This window comes from Peromyscus leucopus, chromosome 4 (assembly GCF_004664715.2).
Source record: "Peromyscus leucopus breed LL Stock chromosome 4, UCI_PerLeu_2.1, whole genome shotgun sequence".
Lineage (NCBI taxonomy): Eukaryota > Metazoa > Chordata > Mammalia > Rodentia > Cricetidae > Peromyscus > Peromyscus leucopus.
The window spans coordinates 101705139-101728555 of NC_051066.1; the positions used below are offsets into that span (position 1 = coordinate 101705139).

Below are 23417 nucleotides of genomic sequence, written 5' to 3' on the forward strand. Positions count from 1 at the left end.
ATTTATCCTACTAGGCCAGGCTCAGAGTTTCTGAGAGGAACGGCAGCAGGAATGAGAAGCCTGTAACTCCAGGAGACGCACTAACTGGCTTGCGTTTCCTTTGGCCACAAGCTCTCTATTAATCAAGGTAAGGTCTTTCTCTGGATGCAATTCATGTTTGATGAATTCTAGAGGCCTCTTAGCATGTGTCTCTAAAAGAACCATATCACTAATTTCTGTCTATGTAAGATGTTGAAGAATGAAGACCCACTAATCTCATATCCCTACTAGACCCATTTGGTCCTATAAACAAAAAAGCCCCACATGGTTTTAAGATTTTTCAAAGAGCCACCTGTTCCAAAATAAGGGCTTGCTGTGTGACACCCAGTCTAACTCAAGACCTCCTTTTCAAATCACTGGATAGGCAGGCGTCCCTTACATCTAAGTCTCAAAAGTGTGGTCCCTGGGCCAGTAGACATGCAAATTCCTGAGACAAAACTTCCAGGGGCATGCTCCAACATTCTGTTTCTAACCAGCCCTTTTATAATAGTTGAGAATGTTTGTCTAAGGCTATTTTTCCCTCTCTTTAGTCAAGATTTAGAAAAATAAACACTAAAATATCCTTGGCTGCAGATCTCCAAAACCTTGTGAAGGTGTTTGAGAGAGAGCTCACACATGAGGAAGGAGTCTGACATTTGAAAGCCAGGTCCAGTTGCAACTGAGGACTAAGTGTCCTCTTACTCTGCCACATCTGGCTTTTAACATTTTCCTAAGATTTGTCTCTTAAAATTTTCTCCCTTGGAGGTAAAGAGCTGGAGAGTCACCAGACAAGCTTTCCACTCCTACCATCTGTGGACATGTGAACCAGCCTTAAGATTCACATGCCTATACACCTCAGAAGGTGCATGGGTATCATGATACACAGTAACATTTGGCTTATGGATGCTAGAGTTTATGCTGAGGAAGATGATGGTAATAGAATCTACTAATTAACAAACTTCCGGCCACTGTTTGATAGCTGGACACCCCATCTTGTCCCTTCATAATGAAAAAGGTTGGGGCGCAGCCTGTCCCACTCAGACTGAGGAGTTACTCTTGTGCTCAGAGCCACATTGCCAGACCTCGAGCCCATCAGAACCACACTGAGGATCTGTGGTGCCCTTATTCTTTTCCTTTGCACAAAAATACACATGCGCAGCACCAACAGGCCAAATGCTGGGTTGAACAGCTGAGTATCTGAATAATTTCCCAAGGGCTCATTATTCTAGAATTCTGGCTCACTTCAAGATTCCAGATCCTGTGAAATAGGTTCTCTATCTTTTTTGCCCTTTTCTAGCCGTGAAGGACCATGAAGCTTTAAGAACTCCAGAGTCACTTGAAGATATGAGAGTTATGACCAAAAGTTGTAAATATTTACTGATGGTTTGAATGAGAACCTGCCCTCATAGGCTCATGTATTTGAATGCTTGGTCCCTAGGTGGTGGAACTCTTTGGAAGAATAAGGAGACGTGGCCTTGGTGGAGGAGGTTTGTCACTGGGGGTGGGCTTTGAGGTTTCAAAAGCTTACACCAAATCTAGTCTCTCACTCTCTGCCTCCAACTTGCAGTTCCAATGTAAGCTCTCAGCTACTGCTCTGTGCCATGCTTGCCTGCCTGGTATCCCTGCTATGGTCATGGGCTCACCTTCTGAAACTATAAGCAAGCCCCCAAATTAATGCTTTCTTCTATAAGTTTCCTTACTCATGGTGTTTCTTCCCAGCAACAGAAAAGTAACTAAGACAGCTGTCAACCATGTCCCAGACATGTGGGTGGCTCCAAACTCAGAGAGAACCCTGAAACTCAAGGAGTGAATAACCAAGTGCCCTGGTAGCTCCACATAGGAGCTCGGGGGGGGGGGGGTGCTGTCCATGAGCCTCAGTGGCTGAACATGTGCTTTGCATGCCCAGATCCAGGATTTAATCCACAACAAAACACAGAGATTTGTTTCTGAAGAACTGCCTTGAACATCCCATTGAAGTCCATTGCTAGCCCCTTGCTCTCTGCTCTGCGCTCTCCCGGTACTTAGCACCCTGCATTTGTAACTCATATTTCAAAGTGAAACCGCAGCGCTTAGTCAACAAGCACAGGATTAGCCTACTTTGAGGCTGCAGGGGCAGCTAGGAGGTAATGGCTCATGGCATCAAAGTTTTCAAGACAGCGAGATGAACTTGCAGGGTCACTGCTCTAGAAAGGGAGAACAGGAAAAGAGTGTGATGTCTGTCAGTCCTTCTGAGTTATAATCCTGCTCCCTTACTTAATATCCCCAAATTCCTGCCTTTTATCTGTACTCAAAGGTTCCCACCCTGCCCCTCATGGAGCAGGGCAGGGCAGATAATCCCTCATGTGCAGCCTGTTGCTATCAGCTAGAGGAAATGAATCTTAAGCCAAGACCTCCAAAGGGAGCACTCATCGCCCATTCTCTGGCAGCTCTCCATTTTCCCTCAGAGAACCCGGTAAATTGATGCCCTTCCCTGTGAGTCGTTACCTCCTTAGCTGCCTCTGGATACCCACAGTACAATGATCCCATGCTGTTGGCTTAGCATGGCTGGTTTCATTCTCAAATATGAGTTCAAATGTGGGGTGCTAAATACTGGGAGAGGGCAGGGCAGTGAACAAAGGGCTAGAGGTCCCACACTTTGGAGTTATATACCATGATGATGAACCAAATGTGGTATGGTAGTTTGAATGAGAACGACTGCCCTCATAGGTGCATATACTTGAATGCCTGGTCTCTAGTTGGTGGAACTGTTTGGGAAGGATTGGGAGGTGTAAGCCCCCAATTAAATGCTTTCTTTTATAAGTTGTCATGGTGTCTCTTCACAGCCATAGAACAATGACTAGGATACATGGCCTCTGAAATTTCCTTGAAGCTCAAAATATCAAGTTCTGTTGTTCAGGATGAAAGCCAAGCCTTTCCCACCAGCCCTCCCCTGGGGTTACCCTGGTACATCTGTTCATCCTTCACTGCCAGGCAGGTTCCCAGGCAGGCAGGTTCCCACCTACACCTGTATGATGAGGAATCCCAAGGAGAGTGAAGATTGGTTCTCCTGTCATTATGTAGATAGTTAATTCAGGGGAGGAAGGTGGACTTTATTTACTAATGACTTGATTCCTGGTTTATCTGTTTCTTGATTTAGGGCAAACTGGGTTTTTTTGCTTAACTTAGTTTTTAAAATCACGGGGAGGGCATTTTTCTCTATTTTTTTAACTTTTATTGATTCTTTGTGGATTTCACCTCATACATTCTTATCCCACTCGTCTCCCTGCCTCTCTGAATCTGCCCTCTACCCTTGCAACCTCCCCTCAAATCAAAGCCAAATTTAAAAGTAAAACCAAAAACCAAACAATACAAAGAAGCAAAATAAAACAAAAACAAATTAAAAAAAAAAAAAAAAGGAAGAAGAATCTTATCGTAGAAGCTGTAGTGTGGCCTGTTGAGATACACAGTTTACCCTTTAGTCCATTCATCTATACTTGAAAGTGTCCATTGCCATGAGTCAAGGCCCCTGGTTTCTGCTACATCATGAATAATGAGCTGTCACTGGGGCTCCTCTTGGACATCCTGCTGTTGTCCTGTGCCATGGAGATCCTGACATTTTGGATCTGTAGGTTCACCCCCTTCACATGCTCCAACAGTTCATAGATTTGGTGGGTGTTGGGGTGGGCCAGCACATAGCCCTGGCTCTGGGCCTGGGCGGTAGCTGGATTGGTCAGCCTGCTAGCCTTCATGGGGAGGGCATTTTTATGGAGGAGAGAAAATGACCACACTGTCTGCGACACGCTTTTCCCTTTCCCTTTCTCTCTTTTCTATTGGTTTCTGTGTTCCAGATATTTGAAGACAAATGTGACTGTGTCTCTGCTTTCTTAATCATCTTATCTCTCTGTACCAGCAGGAAATGCTACTTCCTTGCCCTTTCACATTTACTTACAATTCCTTAACACCTGAGATCTGGGCCGGCATCAGGGCTGGAAGCTGGGATAAGAATTATGAGGGAGGGAATGGAGAGATGGCCCAGAGGTCCAGCTCAATGGCTGCTTTTTCAAGGACTCTGGTTTGATTCCCAGCATCCACATGATGGTTCACAGCTATCCGTAACTCCAGTCTCAAAAAATCTGATCCTTTCTTCTGGTCTCCACTGGCACAAGGCAAAAATAAATGAGAACAGAGAGGAGGAAGCATTCAGAAACGGAGATAGGAAATAGATGCTACAGAGAAGGTGAACCATTGTCTGATTCTGATCATATGAGAGGGATGAACAGTTTGCTCAGGGCTTTGATATGACTCTAAGATGCCCATTTGCCTGGCTGCATTGGTCCTAATGTTCATGGGAGGGGGGACCTAGAGGAAAAAAATTCTGGACTCAGATAAAATGTTTCTCTCCTAATAATACACAGGGTGAACCTATTATTGTGTACTAACATCCAAGCTTACATCCACATGGAGAATGTCTCCAGAAGACCTTCGTTTTCAGAGAAAAGTTTCAAAAAAAATTACCATTACTTTCAGCAATATGTGAAACATCGTAAAAATTTTTTTTGTTCTGTTTTTGTTTTTTGTTTTGTTCTGTTTTGTGTTTTTGGTTTCTGTTCTGTTTGGGTCTTGTCCTGCTTTATATATTTTGTATTTTTGTATTTCGGTACACAGGGTTTCTCTGTGTAGCTCTGGCTGTCCTAGAACTCACTTTGTAGACTAGGCTGGCTGCCTGCCTCAGCTTCCCAAGTGCTGAGATTAAAGACGTGTGCCACTACCTCCTGGCATAAAAATAATTTTTAAATATTTTTTTTTTTTACACAGGTTTTGCTATGTAGACCAGGCTAGCCTCAAACTCATAGAGATTGGCTTGCCTCCCCACTGCTGGTATATGAGGTTGTTGTTGTTGTCTGCTGTTGGTGGTGGTGATGATGATGATGATGAAGGTGGTAGTGGTTTCCTTCTTTCCTTTTTGTTTTGTTTTGGTTGGATGGCTGGCTGGGTGGGTGGGTAGGGGTTTTGGGGGAGGGGAGTGCTGGGAATCAAATTCAAGGTTTTATACATATTAGAACAAGAGGTAGCCAGCCCTTAGAATATATTTTTTAAAGCAATGTATGGGTAGTAACTAAGAGTATATGTTATTCTGGGGAGATGAATGCATTCTGGGGGTGGATGCTAGTGATGGTTATACAGTAGTGTGAATCAACGTATAGTTCCTGAACTTAAAAGATGGTTAAAATGGTAACTTTGCTTTATGTATTTAAGCACAATAAGAAAAAATGCAGCGCTAGGAAAATGTTCACTGTGGTAGAGGTATTATACAATGTTGTTTATATGTTTGTAATCTTATATGTAGAAGTAAAGGCTGGAAAGATATTCTGAATACAAAATGATAATAGATATCATCTCTGGGTGGGATTGTGAGCAGTTTTTTCCTCCTATGTGTTTCTTAATGTTCTAATAACTATTCAATATTTGTGTAATTAGGAAACAATAAGGTTTGGAAGAGCTCCGCTCACAGGTCCACCTCTTGAGCATTATTTAGAGCAATAGTACTAGTTGTTTCCTGCAAGCCCGCCGTATTGTTCCTTCCTTTTAATGGCCTGTTTCCTACCTCGAATGTTAAGTTCCGCAGGAGCAGATCCTTGTCTTGCTCAGGCAGGACCCATAATGCTTAAGCAGTTTTGAGGCCCTTTGTAAACACTCAGGTAGAAGAGTGGGTCTGTGTGTAAACAGATAGACCAACAGTAGATAGTTCTTACTATCTCTGTGTGTAAACAGATAGATCAACAGTAGATACGTTCTCACTATCTCTGTGTGTAAACAGATAGACCAACAGTAGATACGTTCTTACTATCTCTGTGTGTAAACAGATAGATCAACAGTAGATAGTTCTTACTATCTCTGTGTGTAAACAGATAGATCAACAGTAGATAAGTTCTCACTATCTCTGTGTGTAAACAGATAGACCAACAGTAGATAGTTCTTACTATCTCTGTGTGTAAACAGATAGATCAACAGTAGATAGTTCTTACTATCTCTGTGTGTAAACAGATAGATCAACAGTAGATAGTTCTTACTATCTCTGTGTGTAAACAGATAGATCAACAGTAGATAGTTCTTACTATCTCTGTGTGTAAACAGATAGACCAACAGTAGATACGTTCTCACTATCTCTGTGTGTAAACAGATAGATCAACAGTAGATAAGTTCTTACTATCTCTGTGTGTAAACAGATAGATCAACAGTAGATAGTTCTTACTATCTCTGTGTGTAAACAGATAGATCAACAGTAGATAGTTCTTACTATCTCTGTGTGTAAACAGATAGATCAACAGTAGATAGTTCTTACTATCTCTGTGTGTAAACAGATAGATCAACAGTAGATAGTTCTTACTATCTCTGTGTGTAAACAGATAGATCAACAGTAGATAGTTCTTACTATCTCTGTGTGTAAACAGATAGATCAACAGTAGATAGTTCTTACTATCTCTGTGTGTAAACAGATAGACAACAGTATAGATATTCTGTGTAAACAGATAAAACAGTAGATAGTTCTTACTATCTCTGTGTGTAAACAGATAGACCAACAGTAGATACGTTCTTACTATCTCTGTGTGTAAACAGATAGACCAACAGTAGATACGTTCTTACTATCTCTGTGTGTAAACAGATAGACCAACAGTAGATACGTTCTTACTATCTCTGTGTGTAAACAGATAGATCAACAGTAGATACGTTCTTACTATCTCTGTGTGTAAACAGATAGACCAACAGTAGATACGTTCTTACTATCTCTGTGTGTAAACAGATAGACCAACAGTAGATACGTTCTCACTATCTCTGTGTGTAAACAGATAGACCAACAGTAGATACGTTCTCACTATCTCTGTGTGTAAACAGATAGACCAACAGTAGATACGTTCTCACTATCTCTGTGTGTAAACAGATAGACCAACAGTAGATACGTTCTTACTATCTCTGTGTGTAAACAGATAGACCAACAGTAGATACTTCTTACTATCTCTGTGTGTAAACAGATAGACCAACAGTAGATACGTTCTCACTATCTCTGTGTGTAAACAGATAGACCAACAGTAGATACGTTCTCACTATCTCTGTGTGTAAACAGATAGACCAACAGTAGATACGTTCTCACTATCTCTGTGTGTAAACAGATAGACCAACAGTAGATACTTCTTACTATCTCTGTGTGTAAACAGATAGACCAACAGTAGATACTTCTTACTATCACTGTGTGTAAACAGATAGATCAACAGTAGATAGTTCTTACTATCTCTGTGTGTAAACAGATAGACCAACAGTAGATACTTCTTACTATCTCTGTGTGTAAACAGATAGACCAACAGTAGATATGATCTTACTATCTCAGTCTAGGGCTCTTACTCCTACAGCAAAATATTTTTTTTTAATTTTTATTTTATGTGCATTGGTGTTTCACCTGCACATATGCCTGTGTGAGGGTGTGAGATCCCCTGGAACTGGAGTTACAGACAATTGTGAGCTGCCATGTGGGTGCTGGAAATTGAACCTGGGTCCCCTGGAAGAACAGCCAATGCTCTTAACTGCTGAGCCATCTCTCCAGCCCCCCTAGAAAATTTTAAAACTGAGAAATTTGTGAATTATACATATTTATTTCTTACAGTTCTGGAAGCTGGCAAGTCCAAGGTGAGAACGCCAGCAGATTCCGTGTCTGGCAAAGTCGCCTTCTTTCATAGCAAAGAGCCCCTTTCTGTACCTTCATGGGGAAGAAGGGGCCCCAGCTCCCTGTACTTCTTTGAAAAGGGGACTAATTCCACTTAAAAACAGATCTCTGTCTTTGTTACTTAATCCCTTCCAAAAGGTATTGTATCTGAACACGACCACATCACAAATAAGCCTCACTGTATAAATGGGGACACACTCAGACTATGGCACTCAGGTTGGAAGAGTTGGCATTTTTCTGTCCTATGCACCCTCCTGAGGCACCCAGGATCAACCCACTTCCCAGCATCTGTAGGGAGGATTACAGGAAGGGTTTTCTCGGGTGTAGGATCATTGAAAGGAAGCCTAAACAGGTTTACAGGATGGAAAGTAGTCTAGAACCCGTGTCCTTTGGAGAGTAACACAAAGCATGTGAGAAAAGTAGTGTAGAAAAGAGGAGAAATCCTGTGACCACTTCCGGGCACGGGATCTGCAACCAGGTAAAAAGACACATCTAATTAATAAATATCCTCCAACGCTATTCTACAGGCCAGGGTCTGAGGTTGGTGCCACAAACACAATTATATGTCATTTGTTTGATGTCTGACAAAGATGATAAGATCTTGACGCTACTAAATTCTGTGTTTTTGTGCATTTATGTGCCTGTTACAGCACTTGAGGAATTGGACATTTCTGTGTTATTTGTCCCCCATGTATTTCTGCTTCCTCTGACATTTGTCCAATTATGCCTATAAACAGAGGAATGCCAACGACTGCTGAGGAGAAATTAGGAAAGGCAGAATTGAATGCTTCAGAAGGCAGAGTCCAAGTCAGCATCCCCTAGGGTGCATTTCCTGGAACCCTGGAGATACGTGGGTTCATTTTTATTATATCAAAAACCTAGTTTGGTCTAAATAACCTAAGAACATTTTGAGATAAGGTTTTTTTTTAAACCACAGCACAGAATTAACACTTCATTGTATACTGCAAGTCTGCTAGATGGGAGAAGGTCTTTGTTCTCAGGCTTCTGGGTACCAGGGCACTTCTATGTATAGAATCGCATCAGATGAGCATCAGGAAAGGTCATTCTCTCTCCATAATGAGAACATTCACCTTTAAACAGGTGGCTTGCAGTCACAGATCCAGATGGGAGCTGTGGCACTCCTCTGAGGTACACTTGGCACCCTGCACAACAGATGCCTCAGTCTTCATTCTGAACCATTTATCAAACCATTCCTCTCACCTCATCTCCTCCCGTCACAGCCTTCCCAGCTGCCGGTGTCTCTTATCTCCTTTTCCATCCTTGTTTTAAAGTTGACTCTAAGGAAGCCTGCCTTGTCCTGATGCTCCTGACTTGAGCCCTGCCTTACAAGGGCTCTAGTTTCTTGTATTGAGCTACATGGGGCAACTCCGGGTAGACGTCCGCCCACTTCAATGTACAAAATGGAAAGCTATCCAGACAGGTTCTCCTGTCAGAGAATGAATGAACAGGGTAGCCTGGCCTTTATGATGTTGAAAGTTCTTGCTTGGTCTCATTTTGAGTGACCTCTTTGATGTGTTGGAGACTCTTAATATCTTATTTCTAGGCATACTTTTAACCACTTTGGTAACTAGGAAAACAGTTACTTCTGTCGACCAAACCACCAGCTACCTTGTCAATCCTCATATGTAACGCTAATGCTTGTCTATACAGGTCTGAAGCTTTCACACAACGAGACTGAGCCAGTCACAAAAGGTCAATGGGGCAGTTCTCTCTTCTGGCCACATCAGTGACTTTGAAGACATCCTAAGAGATGCACAGGAGAAGCTACAGAGACTTTCAACTGGAGTCCCTTAAAGCGCTCCCCAGTTTCAATCTCTTACCTTGTAACTTGGGTCCTCATTCCAAAATCCAGAGACCTCATTGATTGTAGCACTTCAATGCAGCCCATGTACTAGAAGAAAAGAAAGGAGAAGTAGAAGGATGCAAATACCAAAACGCCATCTCTGAGCTACACAGTGATGTCCTGGGCAGTCCCCACAGTCGACTCCTGATGGCAACTACGTGTATGCCCATCACCTGCGTAGATACTTCTGACCACCAATGTGCACACATGTCCCCTTGGCTACAAAACACCAGTTAACTACAAAGTAAACACAAACTTAGGTATTGGGAATGCCAGTGACAGGGATGACCTCAGGCTCAGAAGCTGGTGAATGTGAATCTGAGGTCTTCATACTGTGCGGGGTGCAAGATTCATACACTGGCTTTGCAAATCTTCATTTTAAAGCCCGTTAGTGACCCAACTTTTCTACATTGGTTTTTTCCTTGGTAAAATGAAAATACAATTGGAACTGTTGGGAGAGCTAAATTATTTCACCTATGGAAAGCTTTTAGAACAATGCTTACTAGGCATAAGGGCACAGATGTCAGAGAAAACAAAAATAAATGGGAGACAAATAATACAGGACTTTTCCATCTCCTAAGTGCTGGCAGAAGCTTACAAACTCACAAAAGACAGAATTTAATAGCATTAAGAAGTCTTATTATTAAGTCTTATCAGGGTGGAGAGATGGCTCAACTGTTAGGAGCACCAGCTGCTCTTACAGAGGACCCGGGTTCAATTCTCAGCATCCACATGGCACCACTGTCTGTAATGCCAGCTCCAGGGGATCTGAGACCCTCACACAGACATGCATGCAGGCAAACTACCAATGCACATAAGATAAAAAAAAAAAATAATTATCATCTTTTGTAAGATCACTGTAGCTCAAAAGAAAAAGAAAATAATCATGCCCTAAAACAGTGCTTGGTAAGTTTAGCTTGAACACGGAACGTTGGAAAAGATGTTGTGACTTCGAAAACAAAAACTGTTCATATTCAACATGACAGCAGGGGAGTCAAATCAGGGATGTGGTTGAAGAGGCTTAAGCCAGTGGGAAGGTGGGTAAACAGAGGATGCAGTAGGATGCCGCCTCCCCCCGACCCCCCCAGAGAGGGAAGGAATGCTAGCCCACTCGGAAGAGGGACTGTAGCAATGAGGAGGAGACAGATTCAAGTGACATCATGGAAAGACATACCACAGGATTCAGCAGTTAATTTGCTGCTAGAGTGGGAGAAGAGTGAGTCAAGGCTGACTCAGCTGCTTCCAGCCCGGGCACAGAGGAACCTGTAGGGCCATCAACAGGACGGGGCTTGGGGGTGGGGGTGGGGGCGGACAGGAAAGAAAGGTTATGAATTGCTTTGGAGACCATTGATTGCAAGACACTACTTGGGGAGCCAGGAAATAAGAGGCTGACAGCGAACATTGAATTCAGTGTCCCCGAGAGGACAGAGCAGAGGAAGGGACAAGGCGGGGACACAGTCCCAGCTTTCTAAGCATCTCGCAGGTGAGGCTGTGTGATCCTCTCAGCACAGCAGCAGTGATGGGACAGGGTTCACTGAAAATGGCCTTGGAAAGCCGAGTGGTGTGGATGAAAGGGCTTTCAGGGCCTCAGAAATGAGGCACTTCCTGTTTGTTGTCCCTTGGAAGGCGTCAGCCTCCGTTGGTGATGGGAGAGGAGGGGGCACTCCTCAGATCCTTCTTGTAATGTTTCTGAGTGGGTTTTTATAGATGCCTCATTCCCAAGCTGGCTGGGTGCTCAGCTGCTGCCGTAAGTCTGGCTTGGGGGAGACATTCTCAGACCCCACTAGTCATATTGCTCCGGGGGGTCTCTGATCCTGACACAAAACCACTCTGTGTTCTCAACTTTCTAGGTTTGAGCACTGCAGCGAGGTGAGCTGTCTGGGGACAGGGACTGACTGACACTTAGGACTTACTAGACAAAGGAAGGTCACTTGAGAGGCTCTGCTGGAAAGCACATTTCAGAACTGTAGTGAAGGAGGATACTCCAGGCCTCCATTCGCAATGAGGCAGATGGAAAGGACCTCCTGAGAGTCCTCATTGGCTGCTCCAACTGCATGGCCCTCTCTACCCTCCTCACCCCAGAACCTGACTCATTCACCCCAAATTCCTACACACCCATCTGGGGAATATTGGGGTCCATACACAAATGGGGAGCAGGTCTGGGCTACCCTTCCAATTCTCCAGGATGCCCCGTTGGTGCTGAGGTGAGTGCCTGCCAGGCAGTCATACATCACTAAATCAAGCTGATATGGTACACTGACCTATCTGTACATGCCTGAAAGGTGACAGGCACTACATTTTCACACTCCGACACAGAAATTTCTAAAATATAAATAAATATATATTCATATGTATATATTTATTTTTATATATTCATATGTACATATACTTATGTATTTATGTGTATATATTCAAGCAGTGAGGGTGTGATTTTTATATATAATATATTTTAAATATAATATACAATATAGTATAAATATTATATACAATATAATATGCAGTATAAATATTGTATATAATATGATTGATATATTATATCATATATTTATATATAAATGATATATATAAATCACTTACTCTCACTGATGATATCGCTTCACATCTATCACCAAAACAGTCATCACAACCAATGCCTAGACCTTTGCTCTCCTTGATCCCATTACTAAGTGTCCCACTCCCACACTTTGAATCTTGGCCTCCGTTCTTATCCTCAGACCCACCCAACCCTTCCCAAGGGCAGGGACTTCCCACTAGCCACTCTCCCTGACTAACTTGTCTCTCTCCACTTTACTGAGCTGATTATTCCTCTTCCTGCAGGCTTTTTTTTTTTTTTTTTTTTTTTTTTCCAGACAGGGTTTCTCTGTGTAGTTTTGCGCCTTTCCTGGGACTCACTTGGTAGCCCAGGCTGGCCTCGAACTCGCAGAGATCCGCCTGGCTCTGCCTCCCGAGTGCTGGGATTAAAGGTGTGCACCACCACCGCTCAGCTTCCAGCAGGTTTTAATTAAATCAAAACATCCTTAGGTCCTCTCCTGCCGCTCATGAGCACAACCCATACTCATCGTTTCCACAACACTGAGCATCAGATTCGTCTGTCAATTGGCTTGCTCATTTCCTTGGCTGTAAACACTGTTGAAAGAAGGGACTGAGACTATGCCCAGCACCCTGAAGTACTTAGCAAACACACACCACACACACACACACAGAGAGAGAGAGAGAGAGAGAGAGAGAGAGAGAGAGAGAGAGAGAGAGAGAGAACACTTCTGTTACCCTACAGTATCTGGTCCTCTACTCTATGTACCTTTATTATTTTATTTTTATTTTCCCCATTGTACCTTGAAAATGAGTAGAGAGAAGAGATGTGGCAGAGGGTGATGAAGGCCGAGTCTCTCCACCCTTTGCTAAAGGAGAATAGGAACACCAAGGTCTCAGAAAAAGACGTGAGTACTGCTTCAGTCTCACTTCCTGTTGTTGTAATAAAGGACCCTGACGAAATTCACTTAAGGGACTAAGGTTCTCTTTTGGTTCAGAGTTCCAGGGTATGGTCCATCGTGGTGAGGAATTCAAGGCAGAAGGAGTTTGAAGCCGTTGATCACATAACATTCTTTTTTTTTTTTTTTAAATCTCATCTGTATTTACCTTTTTAAAGCAGAATGTGATTGGGCACTATATTTCTATTCACAAGCCTTGCTGAGTTATAAGACTTAAGGAAGCTTAGAGTTTTGTTCTTGATCCTTTGGAAAACAAGCCGTGTGGGGAATTCCTCTGGTCACATAACATTCTTAAGGCAGAAAATGATAAACAATTGTGCTCACTTTCTTTGTCCAATTTATGCAATCCAGAATCCCAACTAGGGAATGGGGCCACCCACAGTAGGCAGGTCTTCCCACCTCAATACAATCAATACAATACATCCCCTGGCCCTACATGTTTAACATTTCACCTGCAGGGACCACAGCTTACTAACAAGAGTTAAGGACCTTTGAATCGACTCACAGTCCCTTCTGTGATGGTTACTGTTTGTCAACTTGACACAAACTTGGGAAGAGAGAACCTCAGTTGAGGAATTGCCTCCATTAAATTAACTCATGGGCATGTTGGGGGCATGCATTTTCTTCATACGTGATTGCTTATCAAAAAATAAGAAAGTAGTCTGAGCAAATTATGAGAATGAGCCAGTAAGCAGCATTCCTCTAAGGTTTCTGATTCAGTTCCTGCCTCCACGCTCCTGTCTTGAATTCTTGTCTTGGATTCCCTCATCAACAGATTCTAGCCTATAAGCTAAAATAAACCCTTTCCCACCCAGGGTGGTTTTGGTCATGGGGTTTCGTCACAGCGACAAATAACAAAAAAAGGACACCATCGTTACAGTGAACTACCCCTGGGCTCAGAGTGGGGAAGACTACCATGCTCACGGGACAGGCATTTAAGTGACAGGCCCTGCAGTTAGTAAGTGTAAAATAAGACAGAGAAGAAAATACATCGGAAAGAAACGCTAAAGACTGTCACCCAAGTACCACAGAACAAAGCCGCCCTTGCAGCAGATACCCAGCCACAGCAGAGGCTGCCACACCAGCAAGAGGACATTGCAGGGTTCTCCCGCCATCTTTAAACAATTTCTAGTCCTCCTCATTAAAAAAAAAAAAAAACTTAGAGAAGGAAGGTGAGACATCCCTTCAGAACCACGAGGCTGTCTGCACTTCTAGCCCTGCTCCTGTGTGGAGGAGTAGACTTCTGAAGACCCTTAGGCTCATGCAGGGCTGGTGAGAAAGCCCAGGTGCCTTCCACACTCACTGAAACTGCCTGAGCCACCAACTGCTTCCTCCTCCTCCTCCTCCTCCTGCTCCTCCTCCTCCTCCTCTTCCTCTTCCTCCTCCTCACCTCCCTACTACTTGCCTTCCTCCAAACATCTCTCTTTCTTTGGCTTTTGTGAGAACATGTTTCCCCAATTTATCATCTTTCTCTTTGGACCACCTTTCCTCGGTGTTCGCTGTCGGTTTCTTTTCATCCCGTCTGTATTTCCTCTAAATGATGATTCCTGCTCTTCTCCGCCTGTGCAAATGCTTTCCAACCCCACTAGAATCATGAGGGAAGCTTTAAAAATGTCTGATCTGGGTCAGTGAGATAGCTCAATGGTAAGAGCCCCTGCCACTGAGTCTGATGATCTGAGTTTGAAATTACTCCAGAGAGGATGTTTAAGTGGCCAGTAAGCATATGGAAAGGCATCCAACATGATCCATCAATTAGAGAAATGCAAATCAAACCACTTTATAACCTCTGGGAGGCATAATTTAAAATAAATAAACAATAAAGTCAATATTAGTAAAGATGTGTAGAAATTGGAATTGCCTCACAGTACTAAAAAATGCTAAATAAACTGGGTGGTGGTGGTGCACGCCTTTAATCCCAGCCCTCAGGAGGCAGAGCCAAGTGGATCTCTGTTTGAGGCCAGCCTGGTCTACAGAGCGAGATCCAGGACAGGCTCCAAAACTACCAGAGAAACCACGTCTTGAAAACAAAAAACAAAAAACAAAAAACAGAACCTAAGCGATGTGATGTAGCCATGAGGGGAAGTAGCTGAGCAATGCTTCAAGAAAACTAAAGAGAATTAATGTCCAAACCAGCATTCCCACCTCCAAAAGAGACCCAGGAAAACTGAAAATAAACAGCAACACAAAAAGTGCACGTAATTGTTCATAGAAGTTGTAAGTCCCAAGCTAGAAGCATCCCAATGTCTATCAACTGACGTGTGGAGAAAGGACTTATAACTGTGCCCCAACATGGTGTCTGGCAATGAAAAGGAATGAGGTGTGGAAGCATGCTATAACACAAATAAACTCCGAAATCATTCATCTGGGGGGTGGGCAGTGACAAAAGAATGCCTATTGGATGATTTCATTTATATAAAATATCCCAGAGTGCTGCCATCTTCCTTCCTGCCATCCTCTTCTATTTCTCTTCACGCATCTATTGCTGAAAAGACCAGATATTTGTCCATTTTCTGTCTCCCATACCGGAAGATTAGTAACTAGGAAATAGAACTGGGAAGGATGGGACAGCGTGTGGCTGCCGGCAAGTGTGGCTTCTTTCAGAGCTGATGACAATGTTCTAAAGTTGGTAATGGTTGCCCAACTTGATGAATATACAAAAATAAGCCCTAATGAAGGGTGTGCTTTGAATACTATTATGAATGAACCATACGGTTCGACACCATAAATGAACTGGATGGCACGTGAACTACATAGTAAAGCCATTGCCCAGAGACGATGACAGGTAAGAAGCCAAGTGAGCAATATCTGCAGGCAGTACATGACCCTGGAATAAACCACTCAGGTATGAGCGGCTGACTAATGAGTAAATGACCTGAGGATCAGAAGTCATCACGGTCTAAAATGGTACCCACTACCCTGGAGGCAGTGGTCTCTGTTTGCCCTTTGGGATCCCAGAGAATTTTGGTCACATCTCCATGCTGCACTGACCCAGTGAGTCGGGAATTTGTTTCAGTGTCTAAACCCCAGCTACCTCACAGGCGTCTCAAGGACGGGGAAGCAGCAGTGTGGGGGGAGGGTGTGTCTTAGTCATCACTCTGCCCTGCACCTCTGACAGTGCAATACACGATTTATTTCAAGGAATTTGCCAAGAAATGATGTTCAGGAAGTCTCAAAATAGCCTGCCTCCTAGCTGGACCACCTAAAACATGTTCCTTTTTAAAGGAGTATGGCATCTCTTAAGATAACCCTGGAGCTAGGTCACCCGAAGCTCTCCTGACAGGTTTGATTTGAAAGGTGGGTCTTCTGGAAATGGATGGGGAAAATCCTTCCTCTGGACTGGGAAGATGCGCTGCTCAGAACACATCCCTCTCCCCTCCAGAAGTCACCTGGTATTGATTGACAAACATTGCTTCTCTTAGAGATGGGGCAGCTAGGAAAACAGAACCACCACCACCCCCCCAATTCCCTCTGCTTCCTTCTCTGTCCTCTTCTGTTTCTCTCCCTGCCCCTACTACTGAAAACATTATGGATGTGTCCATTTTCTGTCTCCCTCACTTGAAGCAAATAATGGAAAACAGGATTGCTCTGTCAACATCACCTGGAGTACTGCCTGGCACCCCGCAGCTCCTCAAATACATCTTGGTTAATTAAATTGAACCTTAAAAAAAAAAAAAGAAAGAAAGAAAGAAAAGAAAAGAAAAGAAAAACCTCTAAGCATGAACTGAAAACTCCTCTTTCTACACCAAGGTCAAAGCTTAGAAACCTGGACGTCTTCACTCATTTACAAATAGGAACTTGGCATACAGGGAATTCCAACCTTCTGGAGTCCTTAGTGCTCACAAAAATGGAATCTTCCAAAAGTAAGTTGTTCCTTCTGCTGATTCTGCCAAGAGGGAGACCTCATGCTCCAGGAGAGAGCCCAAGCCAGACGGAAAGACAAGGGCTGGAAAGGCCTGTTGCTCTGGGACGAGTTCCCTGTCTTTCTCTCCACTGAGCAGACCCCATCACTTAGAGACTATGGAGGGAACTGTCTCCACTCTGCTTCTGTTCCTGGTTTCCCGGAAGTCAGCAGAGCTGGGGACATCTAAGGCAGAATTTCTGATGATTTTTAGATACAAATGAAGCTTTAAGTTGATTCAAAAGAGTTTCTCTTTGATAGAGGGAAATCCAGGACCCTGCAAATAAAATAGTTTTTATTTATAGGGGGCAAAAGTCAGAATATACAATAAAAATCTTAGTCTTGTTGTCACCTTACAATGACTAATAGACTGAGTTGCCTGTAGCTGTGCATAGAAACCTTCTAACTCATTTGAAAAAGGCTCTGGTCATCAGTGGGCAAGGCAAGAATGCCGGCCATTTCTTCCCTCATTCCACCCGTCCTACTCCCATTGAAAATCCCTCACATGAGAAATGTTTTGAACTGAGGGAGGTCTCATCTCTGCCTACAGACCTGAACACAGACGGAACCACCCAACTGGAGGTCATCCCAGAGGCAAATCCCACACAGAGACATTTTCAGGGCTGTGACCTCGCCGAGGAACAACATTGAAGTCACAGTAGTTCTTTCTATTGCTGCGCCCAGGCAGAACAATCATCCTATGTTACCGTGTGCTTTTGCACAAACAGGGATGTGCTCCGTCTACTCTCAGAGGTATCGCTTCCTTTGATCCCCAGGATGAAACTGGGGCAGGACCTAAAGAAGTGGGCAATCCCTTTTGACATCTGGAAAAACTGATCGTCAGAGGCCCAGTGCTCTGCTCCAGGGTCCTGGGGCTGGTTAATGTAGAGCTCAGATCTTCTGATGTGAAGCTGTCTATATCATGGCACCTTCCCACCCCCAAAGAAGTTTATCAGGTAGGAGAAATGCTACCCTCTAGGTCTATGAAAAGTACAAGACAGACACTTGGATATTTGAAAGAGTGTAACAGTGTGTGCCCGCTGGTGTTGAACACTGCTTTAAAGTCAAGATTATGGCATCTTACCCATGAGACAGCTATTAATAACAGTTCTCCTTGAGGCCCTGGATCACGTAGAGGTTTCCCCATACCAACTAACCTCTTAAAGTATGCCATATACCAAAATTGCTGTAATACAGGGAGATATTTAAAATGAAAATTAATCCAGGAACCTGAACATCTACAGATTAAAGATACTTCATTGTCTCTCTCCTCTACCTATCCATCCACTAGACCCGAAACTAACACACTAGCTCTGTCTCACCATGTCATCCCCTTCGCCACATTATGATGTAGCAAGATGGCCCTAGCCGGATAGTGAGCACCATGTCCTTGGACTTTCCAGACTCCAGAACCACAAGTCAATAAAGTTTTGTTTTGTTTTGTTTTTCGAGACAGGGTTTCTCTGTGTAGCTTTGCACCTTTCCTGGATCTCACTCTGTAGACCTGGCTGGCCTCGAACTCACAAAGATCCGCCTGCCTCTGCCTCCCAAGTGCTGGGATTAAAAGCATGCGCCACCATGGCCCGGCACCAATAAAATCTTTATTCTTTATAAATTGTCCCTTCTTGAGTATTAGGTTATAGTGTAACCACTCTGTCAAGGATGAAGATATTCCAAGTAGAGACGCTTGTGCCCCTCCCTCCCTTTAGTTACCAGATTATTGAATCAATGGACCCGAAGAAATAGACTATTCCTAAGACTCTCATGCTGTGAGAAGGGAAAAGCTAAAGGCTGGTGCCAGCCAGAAAAGGAACTTGTCTTCCAGGAAGAGATTCTGCACAGTTCTGACACGTTCTCAGACCGCTGTACGAGAAAGGACAGGCACTGGGCCAAGGTCAGTGATGGGGAAGCGCACACCTTGCCTAGCCTGCTTGGTGGTACGTCCTTCTTGCCTTCCTCCTACCCATAAACCTAATGCCCAGACCCTGAAGGTGGACTTGGGGGGCACTGGACCCTCTTTATTCATACCTCTTACCTAAGTGGCCAAATTGAACACATCTGCTCGCTCTGTTTTCCACTATTGCTCTGTCTCTTCCGTTGGCCAATTGAGGACAGGCTAAAGTCAGGTTGATCGCATTGCTGGGACTCAGGCCCCGACTCGAAGAACAACAGCATCAGAATATGAACTCAGCCACCTCAGATGGTGAATATGTCTTCAGTTCCACCTCATACCAATCATCCTTTGTGTTTCAAGAAAGCAGAAATTGGAGCGGACAAAGATGAATTCTCTCTGACAAAAATTCTCATTGTAGTCTTTGTAGAGAATCCCTAGGCCTTGGATTTTGCATTCAATGGCTTTAATTTTGAGACTAAAACTCAAAAGTTGCAACTAATACCTTTAAGCAAGCCTTTGTGGCCCTGTGTCCAAGGCTTCCAGGCAGCTGTTAAGAGATTTTTATCAATGTGTAAAGGCCTAATCCAAGGAGACCACGAATGCTAGCCTCTTGCTCCAGGAGAAAGTCTTCAGCCTTTTGGGACTGGTGGCTTATGATGCAAATGGGAATTGAGATCCTGGCTTGCAGAGCCTTGTGGTATCAGTTGAATGCTTTCTCCTGGCTCTTTCCTGATGCAGGCAGGGGAATCCCCGAGCATGTCAAAGAATTAATACATTCAGAGGAGGAAAAGCTTTAAAAGTACTAATTTGGGGGTGGGCGACTGAATAATTGATGCCTAGCAGCTGCTGAATCAGAAGCCGTGGTTAGAGAGGCAGGCCTTTCTTCCTCCCCAAGGGTTCATTCCTCTAGACATAGTCTCCTTTTATTTTCATTTTTCTGCTTCCTCTGCTGCTTTCTTTCGTATACGTGGGAATCATTAGTGCCAATCCAAAAATATTCCCAACTTTTCCCTTCCCTGCATATGGATTTTACTCTGTTAGCCTCTTTGGTGGACACGGCTCCTCAGTTGGTGGGCGACATCACACAACAGTGACCAGTCCTATCTTTTTCCTCTTAGAAATCCGAAGTCACTGCTGTCCCTGGTGGTTGCGTGAGGACGCTCCAGAACAGTCTCAGACAGTGTGCTGTGAGGAAGAAACACTGAGCTCCACACTGACGTATTAACACAGAACAAGCTGACTGGCCCTGCCAGGGTCCACATGAAAGGGAAGTGAGACTATCACAGTCTGAGAGTATGGACGTCAAAACTCAGACAGGCTTGGGCTTGAGCTGAGCCTTCCATGCACTGACTAGCTGTTCAATTATGCAGACCATGTGTTTGGCCTATGGAGAGGCTTCAGCGAATAGAAGTCCCTATGTTGGGATGACAGTGTTCTTTCTTGGACATCTCCAATGCCACCTGCTTAGTCTGGAGAGCTGGTGAAAAGGCCTCAACTACTGTGAAGGGACTTCATCAGGAGCACTTTCTATAGGGATGTGTCAACACACTGCAGAGCTGTGGGGCTGTGTGGTAGGAGGAGCTTCAGCTAAGGAGCTTCAGGGAGCCAGAAGGTTTCTCAGAACAAGGGATGTGGGAGGAGTCGGAAGGGCAAGCAAGGAAGGCTGGAAGAGGGGTTACCAGGTAGTGGGTGTGGGGCAAGAATAAGGGGTGCTCCACAGCTCCAAGGAGTACAGTGAGACTAAAGCCTGGCGACGTGGCAGGGGGTATAATACATTCCTTTCCAAACCAGATGCGATGGTGCACACCTTTGATTCCAGCAATCGGGAGGCAGAGGCAGGCAGATCCCTGAGTTCAAGGTTAGCCTAGACTATGGAGCAACTTCCAGGACAACCAGGACTACACAGAGAAACCCTGTCTCAAAAAACCAAAACAATACATTCATGATGAACTGTTTGACCATTAGAGTGTGGAAGCTGAGTCTTCCAAAGTCTTCTATTCTCAGAACCTAGAACAGTGTGGAGCCACCGTGGACTTTCTAAACAATTGCTGAATGCCTGATTATTATTACCAAACTTCAGCCAAGCCTTGCTTACACGTGATAGCAATTTCTCCTCGTTCTTCCGTGGGATTCCAAACTACATTTCCTTCCAACCCACTTCTTAGACCCAAATAAATAAATCTAAAAATACAGCCCGGGTCATGAATCATAAATGAGATGGAAAAGCAGAGGCTCACAGAGGCTAATCTGTTTCCCGGAGAGGCCTGCTGGATGTCCGTTGCTCTGAAAGGCTAGGCAAAAAGCCAGCACCATGTTCTTCAGACCCTCAGTGTGATTTGCAGGCCTGCTACCCGTAGTCTAAGCTTGCCAGGCCCAGAGGTAAAGGACTGGAACCTTGTGCCGCCCATTACAGAGATGCAGGCCCAGAAGCAGGTGTCAATAAGGATGCTAATGGCTGTAGACAAAGAAATGATGTGACTATTGTCCTTGTGGTCCAGGATGTCCACCATGGCTTTTGTTTGTTTCTTCTTTTTGGCTATGACTTCAATCCTGTAGCTTCTGTAGCCAAGGCAACACCATAACTCTGTCAATCATTCCAATGGCTTAATGAATGGTCTATCAGTTATATTTTGTATACATGTTTAATTAAATTGGGATGTAATTATAATCAAATAATGATGTGTCTGTATAATCTCTCCTGACCACCCATAATCCACTTAAAGTGGAACATCCTTTTTATGACATTATTTCTCAATTCTATTTCTATAAGTAGAATAATTCTATTTCTCAATTCTTGAAAAAATTAATTATGCCCTCTATTCACAAATCTGACTGAGTCTTGAGAAGTGAGAACCTAGAGTATGTGTTGCATCAAAATAAGGAAGGGTGAGCTGACCCTTCTCTCCACATTTCCCAGATCAAAAAAACACATGAATCTTTCTAAGCCCCTCCCAATTCCTTCCTGTCCTCACTATCATATCCTGGGTCCTCCAAAATCTCTATGACCAATTCCAGTCTGCTAGTCATTGACTCCATCCCCTGATTCAAGGTTAACTTTATTAACAGTCTCAGAGTGTCACAGTACAATCAAATATCCTACAACAGTTCTGTGGTGGAGTCTGATTCTGGTGGTAGGCTGAAGGAAAGTCCAAGCTTGGAGGAATCTCTGAGGTTATCCATCACAATGTCTCTACTTTGCATCAACAAAATAATCATGGTGCATCTCAGCAAAGGGGAGGCAGAGACAAGCTCACTAAACACAAGCGTTTAGTTTGGCTTTTGCTTGTAGGAATCTGTATTTCAAGGAAAGAAACAATAAGCCAAGGAGAAGAGCGATTTTAAGGGTAGTCTAGCCTTGAGCATGCTCAGTGACAATGTTGACAGTCACTGGAAAGAGGAGAGACCATGATAAGTTCACAGTTCCTGGGCGAGGTGAGAACGGAAACATTCATAAAGCTCGCAAGGCCTAATTCAGATAAATGATCTTTTTTTTTTTCTTTTGGTTTTTCCAAGACAGAGTTTCTATGTGGTTGTTCTGGTGCCTGTCCTGGATCTTGCTCTGTAGCCTCCTGAGTGCTGGGATTAAAGGTGTGTGCCACCACCATCCAGCTCAGATAAATCATCTTTAATGATGAGTTGGGTTCAACTGAGTTCCTGAATCAAGCAGCTTCTGGAGTGGGGAGGAACATCTGCTCTTTCCTTATGTCTGGGTAGCTTTCAGGGCATCTTACACCTGATGAGGAACAGGGGCAGAGCCTCTGTGGTAAATCCAAAAGCGGCTGTGAAATGTGGCGGCAGGACCCAGGCCTTCGACGGCCATAGCTGTTCCTTCGGGATTAGACCAAGGACTCACTGTGATGCCGTCAGAAAGGGCAATCTTGCTAGTCAGTATTTAAAAAAAAAAAAAAAAATAGACAGTATTGGGCCTGAGATGGCCCAGCAGATAAAAGCTCTAGAAATCAATTCTGATAACCTGAGTTCAGGCTCCAGGAGGACCCACATGGAAGAAGGAGAGAGCTGATTTTCCTCTAAGCTCCTCCCTCACACACGCTAGGGTGCAGGTACACTCATGTACATGCATACACCACACACACACACACACACACACACACACACACACACACACACACACACACACGAAGGAAGGAAGGAAGGAAGGAAGGAAGGAAGGAAGGAAGGAAGGAAGGAAGGAAGGAAGGAAGGAAGGAAGGAAGGGAAGACTGAAAAAAGAAATGTAATTTAAAACAAAAATCCCACTTTGAGTTATAAACCCTTTGTTTCTGAAGCCAAAAGTGACCAGAGCAAGGTCACTATCATTGGGCTCTAACTGAGCATGGCAGTTTGTCTAGTTGTTCCCTTCCCACAGACAGGAAGTTCCTGATGCATCTACAACTGGGATTCCGACTTAAATACTATTAGGCACTCTATTAGGTCAGTACCTTCAGAATGATTCTCCAATAGGACCTTAGATTCAGTTGTATGTTTTATGGCCTGTACTCTTTACAGGGAGAAAACCCAGCATGTTTTAGTTGAGGAGGAAAAAAGGGTACAAGGAAGTT

The 23417-nt window shown here is 43.9% G+C and overlaps 1 protein-coding gene across 1 annotated transcript in view; it reads right to left on the minus strand.

Annotated features, from left to right (window-relative positions):
• The window catches only part of Shc4 (SHC adaptor protein 4), a 97507-nt gene that overhangs the window by 58471 nt on the left and 15619 nt on the right, over window positions 1-23417 (minus strand). The window contains 1 exon segment of the mRNA XM_028858262.2: window positions 9556-9626. Coding sequence (XP_028714095.1) covers window positions 9556-9626 — 71 coding nt within the window.